General features: G+C 42.5%; 2 protein-coding genes across 2 annotated transcripts in view; both read left to right on the top strand.

Annotated features, from left to right (window-relative positions):
- The first annotated feature begins 1,321 nt into the window (after positions 1–1,321).
- On the top strand, positions 1,322–8,494 carry zc3hc1 (zinc finger, C3HC-type containing 1). Its single transcript, XM_049567198.1, has 10 exons — positions 1,322–1,487; positions 3,239–3,341; positions 3,775–3,925; positions 4,049–4,132; positions 4,263–4,390; positions 4,572–4,711; positions 4,989–5,259; positions 5,363–5,563; positions 7,227–7,433; positions 7,544–8,494. Exons 1-10 carry the CDS (start codon positions 1,354–1,356, stop codon positions 7,616–7,618), a joined length of 1,494 nt encoding a protein of 497 aa, XP_049423155.1. The 5' UTR covers positions 1,322–1,353; the 3' UTR covers positions 7,619–8,494.
- A 1,815-nt stretch (positions 8,495–10,309) lies between these two features.
- Positions 10,310–21,211, top strand: part of ube2h (ubiquitin-conjugating enzyme E2H (UBC8 homolog, yeast)) — a 35,691-nt gene continuing 24,789 nt past the window's right edge. Inside the window, exon 1 of the mRNA XM_049566606.1 lies at positions 10,310–10,567. Coding sequence (XP_049422563.1) covers positions 10,515–10,567 — 53 coding nt within the window. The 5' untranslated portion in view covers positions 10,310–10,514. The remainder of the gene's footprint in view (positions 10,568–21,211) is intronic.

Genomic DNA, 21,211 nt, shown 5'->3' with positions numbered 1-21,211 from the left:
TCTGTGCTTCTTGTAGGACTTTTACTTGTGATGGAGTTTTTTTTTTACATTGTTGTACTTAAAGGATCCTAATAATTTCCCCTATAGTAGACCCACTAGTGTCATAAAAACGTTTTAAAGTGAAGCATTTCAACTCCTTGTGAGGTTGTAAATATCAAGTTGGGCGACACTAGCTCAGTCATCAAGGACTTGGTTTGGGAACCAGGGGGTCACCTGTTCAAGTCCCCGTCCAGACCAAATATGGAGCATGGACTGGTAGCTGGCCAAGGCACCCTTAAGCAAGACCATAACTCCCCAACTGCTCAGGGCGCCTATCCATTTAATGCATGTATAGGTCCTGTTTGTGCATGTGTGTGTTTAAGGCCAGAGTGAAAAAACTGTGACTGTGCATGAAAATAAAGTGAGGTTGCTTATTCTGTGTAAAATGGGGAAAAAAACTATTAAAATAGAATTCTACTTTGAATAAAGTAACTCAATCTGCCAAGAAATTTATGAAAATAAAAAAAAAATAATAAAATGAGCTAAGGCAGTTATTACAATGTATATTGGGAGGGACACATTGCCCCAGTATTCAAATATGGTAAAAATATTCCTCCCAATATATTGATAAAACATAAACCAAAAAAAGTGCTATTGCATGACAGGCAACAACACACTTCTGTCCAAAATATTTATTAGAAAATGCAGTCATAATCATAAATTAACTTAACAAATTCCCATCATTATTACTCCCAGTTTTAGATTTACAGTGTACATCAGTTCTGCGTGTGGTTTGTCCAAATTTTGTTGTTGTAGCACTGCAAAACAAGGCTCATGGACATATTTAAAGAAAATTAATGTCTTTATTATTTTATATAGACCACATGAAGTTTCAGTAAAATACCAATAATAATAATAATTATGTTGCGCTGAATGTGGAGTCTATGTAGACAGCAGTAGCTTTCGTATCTAGCATAACTATATAGTAGGACTGTATAGCTATACTTTACTATGATAAATAATAAATAATGAATAATATAACATAGGAAATAGGGAAGCCTCAGAACCCCTTGCAGATTTGGCCCCTCCATGACTCCATAGCTACGGCCCTGAATCGAGCTGCCTCATAATAAATCACTTTTATGGCTCTGGTTTTCTGTTGTGATGAATAAATAATTCCCTCTGGATAAATATTTAAAAAAAGGACATTCTGACAGGTATGTTGTGCCAGATAAAGAACACAAAATTCAAATGAGTTTGTCAGTGACAAACACAAGGAGGGTCAGTGGGCCCGATCATGTGCTGTGGTTGGGGTCTTACAAAGCGGAACGATTGCTCTCAGGTTTTATTTTCCGGGGGACCACAGAGCCGATCATGGCGACTCTCGGCGGCAGTCGCGGGGATCGTCTCGGCAACACTAATCAACAAAAGTCTTCGTTCGCATCTCCGGAGAAAGTCCGTGAACTTCTGAACGCAGGAGTGTCATCAGCAGACAGCGGATCCAACAGGTGCGGGTTTTGAACGGTCGCGCGCGGTTTGTTTGAGTTGAAGGGGCCGAAGAAGAAGTTGACAGAAGCTAATTTGGTTAGCCACTTAGCCTCGAGAGCTGTGCTTCTTTAGCCGCCTAAACTCGGCGTATTTTGAAGATTGGCGAGTCTCCACAGCTTTTGGGAGCTTGTAGGCCAGGAGCAGGAGTTTGGACAACATTGTTGTGCTTGCTTGTTGTTTAGTCCGTCTGCCGGACACATTTGTTTTGGTAGCCATGGTGCTATCGCTCGCGTGCACGCTACAGATAAGGGGGGTGGGGACCTAAAGTTTTGTGTAACATGGCACTCTGTGAGTTTGCTATTTATTTCTGGACTGTTTCAACTAGCTGTCCAGCTACCAGGTTAAATTAATTTATCATGCATTACTGTGGTAGACAGGTTTTGCAACTCGGGAGAATGGAGCTGTTCTCCATTTTTTTTTCTCGCGTTACGCAACTTTCATTCAAATGAAATACTGCATGTTACTGCTACCGTGCTGCCTGTTGTATGAAAATTGTTGTTGTTTGATTAAATGTAGGCCTGCAGCAAGCATTGCGGTCTATCTGTGCACATTTATTATGAGGAATTAGCAATCTTATAATAGCAACATAATAATAATAATCTTTATTTATATAGCACCTGTCACAGCACAGTTAACAAAGTGCTGTACACTGTGCAGGAGCGTGAAACACACCATGTTATGAAATGTTGGCTGAGTAAAAGATAAAATAAGGAAGGCGAAAACTAAAATCATGATCAGCATAATAAATACGTAAATAATATCATTAATACAGCTTTCAAATAGACGGCTCAAATTAAGTCAGGATATGCTTTCTGAAGAAGTCCGTTTTTAGGAGAGACTGAAGCGAAGCCAGTGACTCAGCCAGTCTTGTATCCTCGGGCAGGTCATACCAGAGCCTCAGGGCTCTGATCGCAAAAGCTTTGTCCCCTTTTGTCTTCAGCATGGACTCTGGAACAAGCAGAAGACCTCTGTCCGAGGATCTCAAACTATCCATCCATTCATTTTCATCCACTTATCCGAGGCCAGGTCGCGGGGGTAGCAGGCCGAGCAACACTTTCCGGCTCCTCCTGGGGGACCCCAAGGTGTTCCCAGGCCAGATGAGATATGTAATCCCTCCAGCTTTCTGGGTCTGCCCCGGGGCCTCCTACCAGTGGGACATGCCCGAAACTATGCAAAGGTTCATAGGGGACTAACAGGTCTGAAATGTAGTCTGGAGCCAGGCCATGAAGAACCTTTAAAGTAATTAATAAGATTTTCAATAAAGATATCAATGAAATAGACAGCTCAGATTAAGTCAGGATATACTTTCCATAGAAATCTGTTTTTAGGAGAGACTTCAGTGAAGCCAGTGACTCAGCCAGTCTTATATACCCTCGGGCAGGTCATACCAGAGCCTTGGGGCTTGGGGCCTGGACTCTGGATCAAGCAAGAATCTCAAACTATGCAGAGGTTCATAGGAGACTAACAGGTCTGACATGTTATCTGGAGCCAGGCCATGAAGAGCCTTAAAAGTAATCAGTAAGATTTCAAAGTCAGTCCTAAAACAAACTAGTGTGATGTGGTCATGTTTCTTGGTTTGGGTCAAAGGCCTTGCAGCTTGCAAGTGCATGCAGTACACATTAATTTAATCAGTGTCAGCGGTTGTCATCTTTCATAAACTTAGCAAGTGTCTTGAAACTGAAAATATGTTTTCCCTTTATTTGGATTTCAGCGGACACGGAAATGGGAAAGTTCTGGAAGTAAAAAGCGACACTCAAGCACCTTGTCAGGCGACAAATGAAGAAGCCTTTTTCTCAAGAGTGGAGTCCTATTCAATATCCTTTTACCCATTTTGACCTTTTCACCCAGTATGAGGCATCCACGGTTGGTCTTGTATTACACAACCAGTTGATCACTGATAAAGACAGCAGTTGCTGATCTGTAATTTTGGTGTTTTTTAATATTTCATGTAGCCTGTTCATGTTGTCTAGGTAGGCTAACAGCGTATTAGAAACACAGCATTGCAGGCTAGACAATGACATATTTACTGCAATAACTTCTATCACCAGTAGCTCAGCTTTTACGCTTTTAATACACAAATACTGCCATGTACTGTTGACCCTGGTGAAATGTCAGGAAGGAACCCGCCCAGGCCTAGTTTCATGTAAGATAAAGCAGATGATCCATGGCAGAAATGTATGTCCTGAGTAATAATGAATGTGACAATACTTGTTGTGTGTCAGAGTGAGATTTTCCTTAGCATCGCACTGTTTGAAATGGGCAGGCAAACCCCGCACACTGTCCCCCCTGATGTGTGCCAGATATGGCTGGATCAACGTCGGCTGCGATATGCTCAAGTGCTCCAGCTGCCAGGCTTTCCTTTGTGCATCACTACAACCAACTTTAGACTTTGAAAAATGTGAGCAACACTTTTAAAGTCTCAGAAAAAGTCAAAGGCACACTTTATTTTGGCAAGGTCAGGCTGATGTTGCCAGACTGCCAAAAATTAAAGGTCAAGCCACTGTCCTTTTTTCTTTTATAGATGGAACCCGCATTGCAGAGATATCAAGGCAACTTCAGACGCAGCATGAAAAGTTTTGCCCCTGGCCTGACTTTCCATGTCCAGGTAGGAGCAAGCACTCTGTACTGCATACATATTTTAACAAAAATGATGTATAACATGACCATTGAATTTCAGCTGATTAAATCACAAGGTATCTATACAAATATTAAGGTGAATGTTGATGTCATTTCAGAGCGGTACTGGCTGGTTCCAGCCTGTGAACCATCAGCACTTCTCGCTGCCTTCCTAGAGCGCTTCCAGCGCACCTGTCTCCTTGCACAGCAGCTGCCTGCTATGAAGCCAGAGCAGCTAAAATCTATGGTGAGGCAGGAGAGAATTCAAGAGTTACGCACTAACGCACTCTTAAGCATTATGTTCACATTACAAAAAGGGCCTTTTCCTGGAGGTCATATTCATTGTTGAAAAATGTGAACTTTATGTGTAGATGTATTCAACTATTAGAAAACATGACATGTAATTAATGTCCACTGTTTCCTTGCAGTCTTTGACTGAGGATGTTATCAGTGTTATACTGCAGCTGATCGAGGACGAACAAAAAAGAAAGGGAGATTCTCCATGTTCTCAACCTTTGGCGGTCCAGGTGGCTGCATGCATTGTTTCTCTCTGTGGCTGGGCTGCAAGGTGAGATGAAACCCTTCTTGACTCTTCAATACACTATGTACTTTTTAAAAAATTACATCTCTATCTCTCTATATATACATATATTGCCATAAACCTGAGTTAGCAAACATGGAAGCTAATTTCCACAAATTTTTAATAGAGAAAATAGTTGCATGAAAGAAAATACAATGAAAGTTCAGGGGAGTTCATTCAGGAAACCAAGAGAAACATGGCATTAACATTTTTAGCACTCCCCCACCTGATCAAGATATCTGAGCCATGGATTTCTTTATCTCAGCCCAGCTCTGCACGCAATGAACCTGCCCATCCTCACCTGCTCCTACTGTATGCGCAAGGTGGGCTTGTGGAACTTCCACCAGATGGAGGGAACGTCAGGTGATGGAGATGTCTCACCCAACACTGTAGGCCCCCCTGCTCACACAACAGGTCCTGCCTCAGCAGTCCCACATGAGGGTCAGGTGGACCAGCCTGCTTCTGCGTCATCCACCCCTGCTACAACTCCATGTCGCATGAAGCTGAGGAGCCAGGACTCCACCCGCTCTGACCAGGCAAGCTTTAGCCAAATGAAAGCTGATCAGCAAGGATTCTCTCGATAACAATGGAAAACGTACCAAACTGCTTTTTATAACCATGCTCTGGTGTGTCTTACAGGGTGAGGGAGCCTCCCCCGTGTCTTTGCGTGCCCGAAGCAGAGACTCACCAAGCCCCAGTGAAGAGCTGCAGAGTCCTTTGCCCAGGGGCAAAAGGCCTGCGACTCGCAGTAAAGGACAGGGGGACAACTCTGGGACTGATGGCGCTGCCAGCCTGTATCACCCTCCTAAACGCCTGTGCCTCTCATCATTTGGTGGTCCTGTAAGAACTAACATTATTGCTGATTTCACGTCTTGTTATTTATGCTTTATTAAGGCGCAGGGCTTCTTAACTTCTAAGACAGTGCTGCCTGATCATTAAGGCAATGTTTTGAGAGTATTGTCAATGATTTTAACAGATAGTGCTGCACAGTTCATCATTCATCACATCTTTAGTTCTCACCTTTATGCAGTCTCATTTGTGCATGACAGATTTCTTCTACATTTGTATTACCAAGGAGATCTGTTACATAGAAGTCAGTGCAGCTAATTTCTTATTAATAGGCTACCTTTTTTACACCAGTGATCAGGGATTATCTGACCTGTGCTCAGCCTTTCCTTTGTCAGTTCAAATCAGTCCAGCCAACATGGGTTAATCCCTGGTCATGATAATTCAAAAATTACCTGGGTCACAACCTGGATGCGATGCATACCAATTACCTCAGGTGCTGGAAAAGGGTGGGGAGTAGACACATTAAATTCAGAACTAGTGTTTCACACTTGAGTTTGTCACTGTACACTATATATTATAACATCACAAAAATAATCACAGCCATAAACAAAGTTAACTGATTTGCCCGAACCCGACCTGAGTCTGAGACAGTTATAACTGAGCCTGACGCAGTTTGTTCCCTGACATAGTAACTGTTATGGTTACAGCTTGTTCTCCCTTTTCATTAGCTCAGTCTGAATATTTACTGCCTCCTGCCTGAAATGTAACTATTGGCCTGTGTTGTGTTCAGGCCGTCACGTAAATTCCAGCACTTGAATAGGCCATAGCACAACACAGCAGCATGTCAAGTGACCGAACCCAAGCAAAATTTCTGATTTGTAACTGTAACTGTGGCGACCTGTGATAGTTGCATCACAACTGTGCACCCCTCATTGGCAACCATTGACATAATTTGTCCCACCCTGGTTGTAAGAAACTGTGGTGGTGTGCCTTTCACATTAAAATTGACAATCCACCTCTCGACCTGGATGGTGAAGCCGGGTCGGTCAGTGCTGGTTAACTCTTTCTAATACAAAATCAACGCTGGTTCAACCCTGGGGGTATAGTTTAGTTTCTTTTATTCCCGTGTCATGCACCTAAAAGTGCCCAACCCTCAGGGGTTTATAAGACACCAAAAGAGATAGTTGGTATAAGTAACATCAGCCAATGATGAAAACGACGATAATGATGAATTGTACACAGGTAGAGGGAGCAGAAATTCTTCTAAGGTGACAATAACGGTCAAAAACCCCTACTTTGCAAGCAGCGTTTCGTCATAGTCATAGCACAGGACGTTAACACTATACAATCATCAAACACCTGAAAATTATGCCACTATTATGTAAGATGAGTGGAAAAAATGTTTACATTTCACACTGTCACAAGCACAAGCCCCTCATCAGTGAGTAGATGTACCTTTCCTTCTGCGTACTTCGCTAGAAAGAAAATAGTTCCTACATGAAATTGCTCACAACAAGGTCTGTGGGTTATCATAAGTAAGAGGATCATGATGTCTGGAAAGAGACATTGCTGTTGCATTTTCTTTTTTTTTTTTGGTGCTTTGAGCTCCACAAGCTAAGTGTTCCATGATTTTGGGGTGGACTGACCCTTTAAATTTGAAAGAAGGTTTTGCATTTCTTACTTTTAAATTACAACCTAATTCCTTCTCTTTCAGGATGAGCTCATGCACAAGAACGTATTTGACCCCCTCGCTCAGCACAGAGACTGGTGTCCCTGGATCTCTGTGGGAAAGGAGAATGTGGAGCCAGGGACGTTGTCTGATCGAGACTCAACACTTAATCAACAGGGCTGGAAGGCTGCTCTAGATCTCCTCATGCCCATGAAGAAGAACTCCAATACAGCAGGAGGCAGTCCAGGACAGGCAAGTCAAGATTTATGAACTTTGTTTCCTTATTTCACTGGTGCCACTTGGCCATACAGCTTTTAATTTAAACAATATCTGACATTTCTTTGTTCTCTTTTTCCTGCAAGGGCCCCCGTGACAAGTCTAAAAGGGTGTTTGCTATATTCCGTCAGTGGCAGGTATCCTCCTCTCCGTCTCAGTAGACTGTTTCCATCCGAACAGCATCGCAACACTGAACCGATGAACTGCCCTCTTTCTGTGGCACAGAGTCTGGAGTACCAATGACAGGAGTGTCGTATCATATCGATGTATGCCATCCGTTAAAGTCGTGTTTACAGTCAAAGTGTTTCTGGAGGGAAAAGAAGTGGAATGTGTCTTTAGGCAAATGAATGAGTGTCTTCTCTGTGAACAGTGACATATGTGAAGGATGCCAGTGTGGCTTTTAAACCTTTGAATTCTGATTGGGATGTGCAGATATAGGGGCCACTACAGCCCTTGGATCATGTGTATACATACAGTACGTAGTCATCAAGTAATAGAACACATCTCAGTGTACCAATTGGCCACAAAGAAGGCATTTACTAACCTCACATGAAGTCTGCCTCGGTAGTCTTCGTGACAACATGACAGTATGTATTTCTGTGGAATATAAACGACTAGATCTGTGAGAACGGGCTAAACGGCTTGACACTGGAAAGGCGATGTTTACCTTCAATGTATGTTGAGTCATATGAGGGAGTGGTCAATTTTTAACCTCAGATTAGCAAAAAAACAAACTGTGAGGAAGTCATTTTTCTGTGTGTGTACTGTTGTGCTTGAAAGTTAACGTGGACATGAGTTCTCTTTGAAAAGAACAATCCTTTTGGAGTAGTGTTTTCATTTTGTCAATCCTGATTACTGCAGGCAGGTAGAACCACGTGCCATGAGCTACAAACCTGTTTTCTATTAGTTTCAGGATGGCTTGTACTTCCTTTTGCCTTCCTTTGACATCTCACTGCTACTGCAGTCCTCTCTATCTTGCATGTGCTTTTATCTTCGTAGAGTTTCCTAAAAGGGTTTAATAAAATGCTCTTCTGAAAGTTTTGTTTCACTTTGCATGTTGATCCTCTGAGATTGTCACTCAACAGAAGAAGAATGAAATGATTAGATTATAGATCGAAGATTATATTTTAGTACCAACTGTTGCAAGTTGCACAGTGACTGACTTCTGAAAGGTTTTCTGTGATTTTACACAAATGTGATCTGTGATTACCTCATCTATTCCATTTGCTGCTCTATGTTACTGTTCAGCACTCACTGGCAGCCATTTTGTTGCCTGTAAACATCCTAACTTCTGGTTCAGAGAGATGACGGTTACACAAACACTGTGTTCCTCAGAATACACAGTTTTATACAAATGACTATTATGTGTTTATCAATAGGCAGCCTTGTCGCTGGATCATTTGAGGACACATGAAAAAACAATTGCAGTTATCTGAGCAGGTATGAGGGCGTCCTTGGAGTAATGGTATGAATATTTGTAGCCATGATTGTGCTCCTGAAAACACTCTTAATTCGGTCTTTTTTTGTATACTGTCTATTTCAACTTCACTTAAAGGGATATTCCAGATTTTTGAAGTGAGGTTGTATGAGGTACTTATCCATAGTCAGTGTATTACATACAGTAGAATTGTGGTCAGCATGCCCCAGTTTGGAGAAGCAGGCTGGAGTCGGACATGAATTCTAAGCAATGTACTGCTGTGGATGGGGTCAGCAAAAAACTTATTTTAGCCACCTAAATAAGTTGGATCTAAAAAAATCTATCAGTTTAAGTGTATGCTATATTGACAGTATTCTTACTGCTTTACCTTTCTGTCAGACAGCTCGTTCCAACAAGAAAGCTGTTAATGGCTTCAGTTCTCCATCTTTGCTCTTGTCAGAATCACCAGACTCCATTGACAAAACAGTCATTTTAGATCTCTGGACACAGGAGCTGCTGGTCTACTGCTGTTTTAACATGTTTGTTACTGTGTGTGTTATTGTGTGACTTTGTTGAATCCGTACTAACCCTTTTACACCCCAAAGTCACACAATAACAAACAAAATGAATGTTTGAGGCAGTGCTCGACCAGCAACAGCTGTGTTCAGCAGTGTTAAATCACTGTTTTTCTCAATGGAGTCTGGCTTGAAAGAGAGGCTTCATTTTCCTGTTGAAAATTAAATACAATTAAACTAAAACTGATTTTTTTTGAGGGGATTTTTTTTAGGTGGCTAAATGTGCTTTGTTGGATACGCCTCCACAGCAGAAGACTGCTTGGCGTCCATGTTTGACTTGAGCCTGCTTCTGCAAACGGGGTGTGTGCCAGCTGACATCTACTGTATGTAATATAATATCTATGGACAAGTTCCCCCGATGCAGTCTTGCTTTAAACATTTTGAACCATCCATTTAAATCTCATTTGGTCATTTAGCAGGGAGAAGGCACAAATGAGATGTAAAGATCTATAGTGCTGCAACATTTTCTTCACTGTTAGTGTCATTGGGATTTCAAGGATTGTCAGATGCCAGCTATCTTGACTTATCTTGACTACCTTCCTCTGGCACAGAACATGGAAGACAGACAAAACCAAGACAGAGCCTGTGCCACAGAAATGAGGGCAACCTACTCTATTGCAAACCCCTGAAGACTTCACACTTAGGTTTCTTCTTCGTCTTATTTCTATAATGTTTCTTAATCTCTAGATATAAAATAACAGTGTAAGTGGTGTCAAATGGCACGTTCACTTGCATTTTAAGATAGAAAACCAAAGGTTTTCTACATAAAACTACAAAGACAGCACTTTGTGGTGACGTAACGTCGCAGATTTATGACGTGGTCCGCGGAGGGATCCCAGCTTGTCAGAACCATGGTCAGAACGATGAGAGGCAGTGAACAGCGGAGGTCTAACGTTAGCTCAGCTACTCACTAGGACAGAGACGTTGGACTGTGAGGACGTTTTGCTGTGAACATTTCCGAAGGCAAATGTTAACTTTCGGATAGTACCGTTTGCTAGACTGTCTAGCGTTTCGGGGGCTAGCTTTCAGTTTACTTACTGGTGTTCTGCGGTGGAAATAGGAAAAATGTCGTCTCCAAGTCCGGGTAAAAGGCGAATGGATACCGATGTGGTGAAACTGTATCCTTTCAGAACATAAACAACAGTCGCTCATTCGCTGTCTCGTCAGCTATGCCCTGATGTATGTGAAAATGTGATACGAGCTATTTGTCGATGCTGCCTGTTTAGCTTCGTAACCCAAAGCAGAAAGAGCTTTCATTGTGAATGACTGGTGTTTTTGTGTAAACAACATTTTGCTAGCAAAGCCAAGTGTTAGCTATTTCTGTCCTGCGAAGCTTCAGTCGCTTATCGGGACAGCTGTGTTAGCTAACGCTAATCACATCGCTCCCATGTCCATTTGTCCAACTCTGTATATTTGTAACGTTAGCTGTCTAGCTTGGTGTCTATATTTGAAAATTACTGCAACAGCCGAGCAGACGCTAACGTTACTCTCCTTTTCCAGGAATGTCTGTCATCTTGTTGCACCACTACCTGGCAGCGGTAGACTGTATAAACACCTTATGGCCATTTTAATTTCTATTCTTTTCATTGTTCAGCCTGTTGTTGTCAAACTGCCCCTTTACACGTTGACACTGGAGCTTGTTTACATAACGTAAGGCTAACGTCAACTGAAAATGCTGCTGTCTTTTGTTCTGCTCGTAAAAAAAAACACGTTGGCGTTAATGCTGCATTCAGGGTCTCATTAGCTTTGCTTTGTAACCCTACTGAGGGTTTTCTAATTGTGTTATTTCCTCTGCCACTTGAGATGTTACCTTGTAACGCTGCTGAGCTGGCTGGCTAGTGTGCTGGTTAATTTCAACATCAAAATGGCCACCTGATCTGTGTGTCTCACTGTACTTCAGTGTCTGCAGGCAAATATATGGCAGGGTAACTTGTGTCATTTCTAAGTGGTTGTAATGTGTTGTTTTTCATAGATATTGGAGTTTGGAGTGAAGGTGGCAGCTGTTTGTGAAGTAGTACAGCAGGTGTCATGAGCCTGCAGTCGTTTTCACTGTTGAATACTTGAACTTTTAGGCAACATCCAGTGTGTTCTGCTTTTCAAGTCGCCCTGTTTACTTTTGTGCTGCTGATTTATTTGTTCAACTTCACTTGGGGCTGTGCAGAGGGAGCTCTAAAGTAGACCATAACAATACATTTCCAGTCCATGCAATGTTCTAGAAAAACAGTATGAACAAGTAGTTTGTTTTTGCCCCAGCACAGTGGAAGCCAGCTTAATGATTGGGTAGCCTGTTACTAGCCGGAAACCACAAGAGGGAGGGACTAAGAACAGCTGATGGGATGGCTGTACAGCTTAGTCAAATATGGGGTTAGAGCAGGGCTGGTCAAAATGAACCAAAAACAAGGGAAAGTTGTCCCAACAGGGTGATCATAGCGATTAAAAAGGGAAAGTTTGAAAATCTTGGTAGTTTGATCCCTTTTAAGTGTTTAATGAAATTGAAGAATTACTATATTTTTAGTTGTTTGCTTACATATCTGATTATGCAATAGAGATTCTACATTTCATAAAACATCCTGCCTTGTACCATCACATTAGAGCTGCATTCAGCTGCTTATAGATTTGAAACTGCATGTGGCTGCAGTGTGTCAGTACACATCAACAAGGAAGCTGCAGCATGTTCTTTTCAAGCTACATTTCTGTTGTTATTTTGGCCAGTTGCCTAAGGCGTTTTATTACGTCTGCTAGCTAGCAACAGTGCTTGTTTGAGCAAGTTTCTGCCCCCCCCCCCCCTCGCTCGACTCCGCTAATGTGTAGGCTATGGCAGCCATGACAGAGTGGTGAAGCAGGCAGACCAAGAGTTTTTAAGGATTGCAGCACACACAGTCACCCCTTGTCCTTCTTGAGCAACTTGACTGACAGGCAAGAGCAGGTTTGCTGTTTCAGTATACCACCTGCTTAAGTCCATACAATGACTTATGTTTGTTTTTTACGATGGCATTGGTGAGCAGTGGTCAGCAAATGTTGTGGAAGAAAGCCATGTGTGTTTATATGTATGGACTGTCTTACATAACACATAGATTCTTAGCTGACGAGTCCATCTTGTTGGGTTAAAGTAGGGAGGGCTCCTCCAGGTTACTGGTATGGGAAACAGTTCCTTCCTTCTGTTTGTGTCCCCAGAGCAAAGCTAGCCGTAACAACCTCCTCTCTGTGCTCCCTATCCCTGCTTCTCCCCCTGGTGTAACCAAAACCCGAAACTCACACCGCCTTTTAGACAGGAGCAGCTTCTTTCTTATAGGCTGACACTGAGAGCCCTCACGCATTAATTTGCTGCAGCCACCGGAGAGCTGAGAATCTAGAGCGTGGGCCATTAGGGAATTCATGAAAATGAATGTCAGAATGACCTCAGCATGTCGTATCACTGGGTTTAAGCTTTGTCCTAAGCCAGGCCGATGGATGGCAGCCTGCTTTCAACACCAAATGTACAGTCTTTGTGTGTGCATGCCACTAGCCTGAACTCTTTGTGCTATCTATTGACATATAGTCACGGAGAAGGCATTAAGTGTTGGTTTACACTGACTTTACACTGGATTTTTCTGCGTATCCCTTACTCTTTCACACCCCTCTGTTGCAAACTTATAGCCTTGAGTGGCAAGAGACAACTTGTTTATTGTCCAGTTCTTGCCAAACTGTAGTCCTAAACCTTAAACTGGGGTTATTCTCCAGTGACGGGCCTAACTTTTGGCCACTGGCTTCTCAGTCTTTCTTTTGGACGTGTTGCTTTAACTTTGGAACACTGTGTTCTTGGACAGGAGTGTGCCATTTCAAAGAGCTTTACATTCAGCTTGTTGTGTGGGGTTGACTGCACACACTGTGTAGGTAGTTGTGCTATTATTTGCATGTATTCATCGTTCTACTCGCTTTACAAATGCTTTCAAGCAGTAAGCTGCTGGAATTTGAGCACAGGTAGATTACAAAGGACTAAGCCTATTTTGAATGCTAGCACGAGCTCTTGTTATGTCTGGCCTATGGATATTAATGCAGAGAATGGGAGAGAAAAGGAAGTGTGTAGAATTATCTGTACAGCTGTTTATATTAAGTCAAGAATGACCTGAAGAAGAAGAAGACATGTTTGTATAAATGTGGTTTTATAATTTTTCTATGGTCACAAAAGGGAGATGTTTAAAAGGTTTTTATCCCCTTAACAAGGCTGTTATTGATCATTACGCGTCTCACACTTGTCATTTAATAGATGAGCTCTATACAAAGACTTTGAAATTTAAGCTTAATTAATTTTTAATTTATATTGGTTAAAGAATTGCTGGATGCTGTATGTGTAACATCATGCTGTCACGTGACTTCGGGTAAACAAATACTGCTCAATTTATGTGATATGAAAGAAATAGACTCTAATAAGGTAGCTTGCTAAAAGATGCGGGAAAAACAATGGGTTTGTAACACCAAGGAGCAGAGTTTGAGACTTAACTCAAATGAGTAAACCTCGCTGTCTTTAGCTCTTTGAAACCGCACTTCTTAAGCCACTTCTGAGTCCATCGTCCTAATGAAGTGTTTATCTTTATAATGGCATTAGCCCGAAGCCTTGAGGTGTATATATGTTCATATATAAAATCTCATTACATCAGAGGAGATCTTAAGACATTTTTATGAAAACAAAACTGCGTCTCAGCTGTACTTTTCAACCTTTCAGTTGCTGCCGGAAGGTCTGAAAGTGATTGGATAGCAGTCCTGTGAAGCATGGCCACAGATGAATTATATCCGAGACTGTGGGGAGTTGTTGGGAGGGGTGCTGCACACTTCATCAGCCCCAGGATCCATCATGATACCTGGTGTAAATGCCAGTGTATATGGGTCTTATCATTCCACCCCAAATTAGCCATGCGATACAGGTATGTTGTGTGTCATATTTGTGCTTCATGTTGCTTCAAGGATTTATTTTCCTTGATGTGACTGTTGAGGCAGTATTCCTTCAGTAATCCTGATTTATGCAGTTGTCCACAATCAGAGGGTTGGCTTTTCAGGGCAGTGTCCACTCCCTCCCCTCTTCTTTTTTTTTATATTAATGTCCTCCCCTTACTCCCCTCCCGAACCACATCCCTCCATCCTCCCGGGGTGGAATACCAATCCTGAGCTTTATCCGCACTCTGCTTGGTGTTTTGGACCCATTGTGCCTCTGCAACATGACATCCGGACAGCGTCAGCGGTGGGGTCTTTTGTGTTTCCCGTTTACAGAAGCCCTTGTGACCTCCCACCTCCCGCTGCTGTGTCAGACCATGTCACACAGTCACAGACAGCTAATCTGCACTCAGCGCTATTATTGCACGACTGAACCAACTAGACGCAGGTTACTGTAGCGAAGGAGCCAGCAGTTTTCCTGCCTGTTCCGGACCAAGAGAGCGATTGAGTGAATAGGAGCACGATGGACTCATGAGGAGAATGGGGAAAGCTCTGGTCTGGTGTCGGCGTTGCATAAACGCATGAAACTCTTTGTTGTTATGATAAAATAGAAAAAACTTGACAGCAGGAGACACAAACAAGCTAAGAGGGTTACAGAAACCTTCAAAAACAGCTCATACTGTAGGTGTGAACGCACAGGACCAACAAAAACACAAAACTGATGCTGTAGATTATTCACAGCCAAATTATATGTTGTTTAGATGGGAATCTACAGTACGCCCAGTGATGGGCCATGTTTATTCCACTACTTAGCCTTGCTTCAGTAGGTATTGGCCATACGGTTTACCTTGAAGTCCAGTTATCACTTTGTGTAATGTTTATTGTGGCTCCAGGTTAATGTTTAATCTGTAGTAAGAAGCCCAAACACTGACTAAGACGATGTGGGGAATGGCCCACCTGCTGTGCACAGACAGCCAGTGATGGTACGGAATTAGTGAGATATTTATTGTGTCTTTAAGTGTTGTAAAAGCTGATGATATAATACCTAGCTTCAAATGGTTTTGTTGGTGTATGTCATAAGATTTGTATCTTGTGGCTCTTTGGCTGTGTGCTTGTGGAAATTCATTAAAAGAGTGTAATCGTAGGATAAAAACATTTTTTTTCTCCTTTGTCTTAGTTATCTTTTTCTGTCAATCTATAAGCTTACAAATACTTCTGCTTCCGACGTCTCCTTTTTTGCGATTGTTGAGTACACGTTTGTCTGCGTCCATGCAGTTATTCTTATAAATATGCTACACCACCCAGCCCTGACCAAGCTCCTGCCTTTCTCTCCTTTTTATTTCCTCATGAGTGAACATAAGGTAACCTAGTCAATTGTGGAAAAGGCCCCTTCTAGTCAGAAGGGGGCCCACCACCTTGATTGACAGTCCTGTTTTGGGGGTCCAGGAGCAAGGCATCTCTGACAGTTAGGAGATTTGAGGCCCTCACTGTTAATCCCGCAGTACAAACAGTGACGCTTCCTGCACGCATGGCTGAGTTCCCTTAGAAAAACAGATGGACTGAAGTTCCTCTCTTTGTTTCACATGATTTTTTTTTCACTGGCGCTGGGGAGCTCAGCCTGCCTCTGCCTCTGCCGCTCACGTGCACTGCTGCTTTAATGTGGAAAAACGAAGGAGTGATGATGGGCTAGCTACATGTTTGGTCATTTATTAGCATATGGGCCAGTGACACGGAGCTCTGTTCTTAAAAGTGACCCTTAGTTTTAGCTGAAATGTGTGCGTATGAATGAAGCAAAAAGCCTTATCAGGAAAGTGCAACCTACATTATCCACTCCCGACACTTGACTGTAGCTTGTAATCTCCCTCTGCACATCTCATCTGTATCAATATGATAATATTAGCCGTGTGTCTGTCACTACACAGAAATTCTGGTTTTGTGTGCAGTTTCCTCAATATGTCAGTGTTGAAATTCAGGTTTTTTTTATCTTTACGACAGACAGCAAATCTTGTCTGTTAGATTTGCTCATTAGATGGTTGCCTCAGATTCAGGCCATTGTTTCTCCTGCCCTGGCTCAGTGTTGTGATCATTAATGATAATTTTGTTTGTGTGTGCATGCACGCAGCTCAGGCGCGTGCACGTACGCAGAGGCTCTGTGCTATTGCTGTAAATAGACTGTTGATTTAGTGAAGGGCTGAGAGGAGGAGCAGCTGAGGGATTCACGTTTGATTGCAGTGGGTGGGCTCTCATCTCTCACCAGAGAAGACAAAGAACTTCGCCTGCGCTGTTCTGTGCTGCTCCAGCTCTCACACAGGGAGGTAGCCATCAGCTAACAGCATAGTCAGACCTGAACCAAATCTGCATTGTTAAATAAATTTTATATTTTGGGTTAACTGTTGAGCATTGAGCTCGGTGAGCTCGGTGTTTTTTGTTTGATTCTTTTTTTTTTTTTTTTTTAAGTAGATAAAAAGAAGTAGGTCTCTGTATTGTTTCACTGCACATGCAAATTGTGAATTGTAAAGACAGCTTTTACATTTATGTGAATTTCCAAAACTGTCACCATATTAATCGCAAGGTGTTTTAGCCCTGGGGTGGTTTGTATGCCTCTGTGTTGATTTTTAAAGCAGAAATGAAACTGGGGTGTTCATAGAGTTAATTTACTTCCCATCCACCATCGAGTGAGTGCAGCACCTAACAGCTACCAGACATTTACATGTGGATTTCAGTGAGTCAGGCCTTTGGGGCCATGTGTCCATTGATATGTAAAACGTTCTGCGACGTTTTCTCTCGCAAAGACCGCACACGCTGGCACCAAGGGCTTCATCAGAATTTAAACACTTACAGTGTCTGAGCGAGCTGGCTGTGAGCTTACCTGCTCTATGCCATAGTACTGGCATCATTGTTAGTAGTCCCATAAACATAACCACAACAGAACATACTATAACCTGTCAAAGTGGGTGGCGGGGAGAAAAATGTATCAGCAGCATGGCTGTGCCAAAGTCTTAACCTTTTAACTCTTATTTTATGCCTTTATGGCCTGTTTGTTTTGGGTTAATTATCACAAAACTGCAGTACAAAAAAAGTGCTGTCGTACAGTTGTGGTTGTTGGCTTTGCCTAGCTGTCTAGTTCGTTTCCAAGATGTTTTGTTAGGCAGCAGTAAAGTAAAGAGATAAAGCAAAGTAAAGATGAAACATGAGTACAGAGGAACAGGTCTGTTTTGTTCAGAGTTAAAGGTTGTCACATATGTAACCCATTTCCTGTCAGAGATCAGCGAAGCTTATGTTGTGTTTTCAGTGATAAGCAGAGGTTAAAGTAAGTTAAAGGCGCTGTATGTAAGCATGTGGCCAAAACGGTTACTGCACTCAAATTCAAAATACTGCCGCGAGTCATGTCCGCCCCTCCTCCCCTACAAATTCGAGGTTGCTGGACAGCGTCATGCTGGAGACTGGTGTGTTTGCCCACGGGCGGCTGCCATCGCAGGGCCGCGTCGCCGCGTCCTTGATCTTCGGTTTTCCAGCAGACCGTTCGCACAAGTCCGGCTTCTCTGCTGCGAACGCTGCTGGGATACAGCTGAGGAGAAGCCAGCTGCCAATGCTATGTACCGGGACACTGCTAATGCTGCTTGCCGTGCTGCTGTAGCTCAGTCGTAACTTTAACTGATGCTGAGACTCTACTGACTGCGTGACTGGTAGACGGCGGTGGGTGGCGCAACAGGCCAAAACACAAATTCAAAACATAAACATGATTTGCGGACCGTAAATTTTTTTTTAAAATGCGAATATTCTGGCTGTGCTGTTGTTGTTGGTGAGATCAGTATATTATATGAACATTATTCCTTAGTCTCTGTGACATATTAGGAGGACTTTACGACTATTTGCTTTAGATTTCTTACATATAGCTCCTTTAATGTGTCCTGTGTAATGTTTTTAGAATCTTGACCTAAAGATAGCGATGTTCCAAAATCTCGCAATCCCCTCAGTTCTGCTTAAAGGTCCAGCGTGTAGGATTTAGGGGATATATGGGCAGAAACACAATGCAATTTAACAAGTATGTTTTCTGTCTCCTGAAAATAAGAATCGTTGTGTTTTTATTACCTTAGAATGAGCCCTTTTTATCTACAGAGGGAGGGAGTCTTCATCCACAGAGTCCGCCATGTTGCACCACCATGCTTCTACAGTAGCCCAGAACAGACAAACCAAACACTGTCCCATTTGCATTTTCACATCCCTCTATGACCAGCAGCATTGGAAAAATGCGTGTTTTTTAACATCAAACTGCTTGATTGAATGTTGTTACTGTTTTAAATCACAGAGTCTGTTTCTTTTGGAGAGGAAGATGATAATTCGGCTCCTGGTAAAAACCTCTTGAATGTCTGGATCATAAGTTGTCAGAGATAAAAAAGGTGAGCACACAATAGCAGGTGCTGGGCTAGCAACCCACCTCTGACAATCCGAACAGTGTAGGAGAAACACTTGTAATGTGAAACTGCTTTATTCAGTGTTTTACTGGTTTTAATCATCTGGTGCGTTTGTTTTGGAGAGGAAGAGTCCTCTGTGCATAATTAGGCTACCAGAAAAACCTCCTAAACCATTAACACTGGAGGAATTCTGACCTGCAGAAGTTTCAGCTGGTGGCAATCTGCAATCCTCTCCGCTAGGTGCTAGTAAATCCCCCTAAATCACTGGACCTTTAAGCAAGCAAGAGCTTCATCACCAACTATTTTAACCTAGTCTCTATAGGATTACATCACTCCTTGTGGCTAATTTGTTTGTTCTGCTACGACATAGGATAATAACATTTGCTTAATCTGTTTACAAGTATTTTGTTGCACTGGTTGTTAGTCCTTAGTTCCCCTGCTCTACAAAGCTACGGGTGAGATCTTGAATCTCTTGTGGGATCTGGGCAGGTAAAAGGGGAAGTGAGAGCAGCTGGCGTGACCACAGGCGTATCAGTATCATACCAGTACACCTATATTCAGTTATCAGAGCCAGCCAGGCCAGTCATGAAGAGCCAAGATCCTCTTGTCTCATACTAGAGCTGAGGACAACCATGCTGGCCATACATTGAGCTGCAGTTTTTGCAGAGCTTGTCTAAATCAGATTTGGGATGATGCATAACAGGCTGTACATCCTGTGCAGAGGAGGGCACCACAATTTCCAAATCAGTCGAGCAAACACATTTAAACTCCTTATCACTGTTGCACTTCTGTTCTGCCATACTGTAAAGCACCCTAAACCAACATCTGTGACCTTTGAGTTCTGTCAGGTTGGCTTGATGATTAGCTACTTATCCGCTGTACCCAAATTAAAACGTCCTCATTTAATATAAACTTTGTGAAAATGAGTATCTGGGCTGTTGTTGCTGTAATGTGTTTTTCTTCCACCATTCTCCTTTTTAGCTCGTTCTCAAATATAGCTAGCTAATTATATGGCAGCAGTTGACTTTTGTTGTTTGTTTTCACTTTGGCCCTAAAGGACTTCTCACTTAAACCAAAGTGACAGTGCGTGTCATCTTCATAGACAACTCAAGCAACAGGCAAACTAAAATCTTGAATTGAATATTAACAGCTTTATGGTTGGTATAGGAAGATAGTTGTTGTCATATTATCAGTATTGTAAATAAAAAAAGTCGAGCTGTCATGAAACTTGGCTTCTTGTCTGATCCATTCTCATTTTTGTCCCCTTTTCGCTTGCCATGTATTCACAGGATTATCCAACTACTGAGTCAATGAGCTGGGGTGTGAGGGGGTTTCTGACGGTTGAAATGGTTCAGCCAGGCTCCAAATCTGCATTAAGATTGAGAAGAGAGAGTTGGACTTAATGAGCAATAACAGAAAGTAAACAGCTCGGGGAAGACGTTAATACCTCAGTATGAGAGGGAGTGTGAGAGGTGGAGAGAGAGTGGCGGAGTGGGTCAGTGGGGTTGGCTGGTGACGGCTGCAGTGACGGTGTTTGTTTGGTGTTGAACTCATTAAATCTCACTCTCACAGCAACACAGTGCCTATCACTCGCTCTGCCTGCTGTGGCAGGATGGTTGCTGTGCTACACTGGCTGCCTCTGTTTTCAGATCGGAGAGTGTAGTGGAGGTCACGCAGTAATCCTGCTTGGCTCGGTGCAGTGCTCTAATACATAAAAAGTTTAATGCATGAACATAGAGCCCATTTACACAAAGTCTGGGACTTTACAGGAAGCAATCCACATGTATAGATAAGACGTATGCTGGCAGAGACTGCAAACGAGCAAAACACTCAGTCATACTTAGACATGCAAAATTAATTTTTCCTCTGGCTCTCTTTGAATATCAGAGTGGGTATTGAGCCCATACTTGGAGGAAGAAGAAGGAACAGCTTTGTTGTTGGTTTAATGTTGGTATTGACTTTGTTGTCTCTTTCATTATTGTTTTTCAAATGTACAAGGCTGCTTTCTGTTGCCCTTGTTGCAAAATGTAGCTCACTGTCTTAAGTCAATAAGCCTTCTTCCTCTCAGTTTCTTGTGGGTAAAGAATATTAGCTTGTGCTTTTGGTAGTCTATACTTGTATCTCTTTTGGCAGAGGAAGCCTACCCATTGCTCACACTCTGAGAACAGCTGCTATATTTCCTGCCTTTCATCTGCAAGGCCTTTGATTGTACATTGTCGTTACAATCTGTGTATAAGGGAGAGAAAACGAAAGAGAGATGGCTGCCTTTGAGTTTCTTATCTCTAAATGAAGATGTGCTCTTGGACAAGATACTCCCTGTGAAGGTTACAGTACTGATTTGACAAATTAACATCATCCAATCCATATGTACTAAAAAAATCATTCACACACCATGGTATCTCTTTACCCAAGGCTAAAAAGCTGTCCTGTATGCACTGA

This window comes from Epinephelus fuscoguttatus, linkage group LG22, assembly GCF_011397635.1.
Source record: "Epinephelus fuscoguttatus linkage group LG22, E.fuscoguttatus.final_Chr_v1".
Taxonomy (NCBI): Eukaryota; Metazoa; Chordata; class Actinopteri; order Perciformes; family Serranidae; genus Epinephelus; species Epinephelus fuscoguttatus.
The sequence above is the reverse complement of the archived record's forward strand: the minus strand, read 5'-3'. Positions and strand labels throughout refer to the sequence as shown.

Coding starts and splice junctions, on each gene's coding strand:
- zc3hc1 (XM_049567198.1), top strand. CDS start 1,354: ATGGCGACTCTCGGCGGCAGTCGCGGGGATCGTCTCGGCAACACTAAT. Junction 4,391..4,571: donor CAGAGCAGCTAAAATCTATG/GTGAGGCAGGAG, acceptor GTTTCCTTGCAG/TCTTTGACTGAGGATGTTAT. Junction 4,712..4,988: donor CTCTGTGGCTGGGCTGCAAG/GTGAGATGAAAC, acceptor TCTTTATCTCAG/CCCAGCTCTGCACGCAATGA.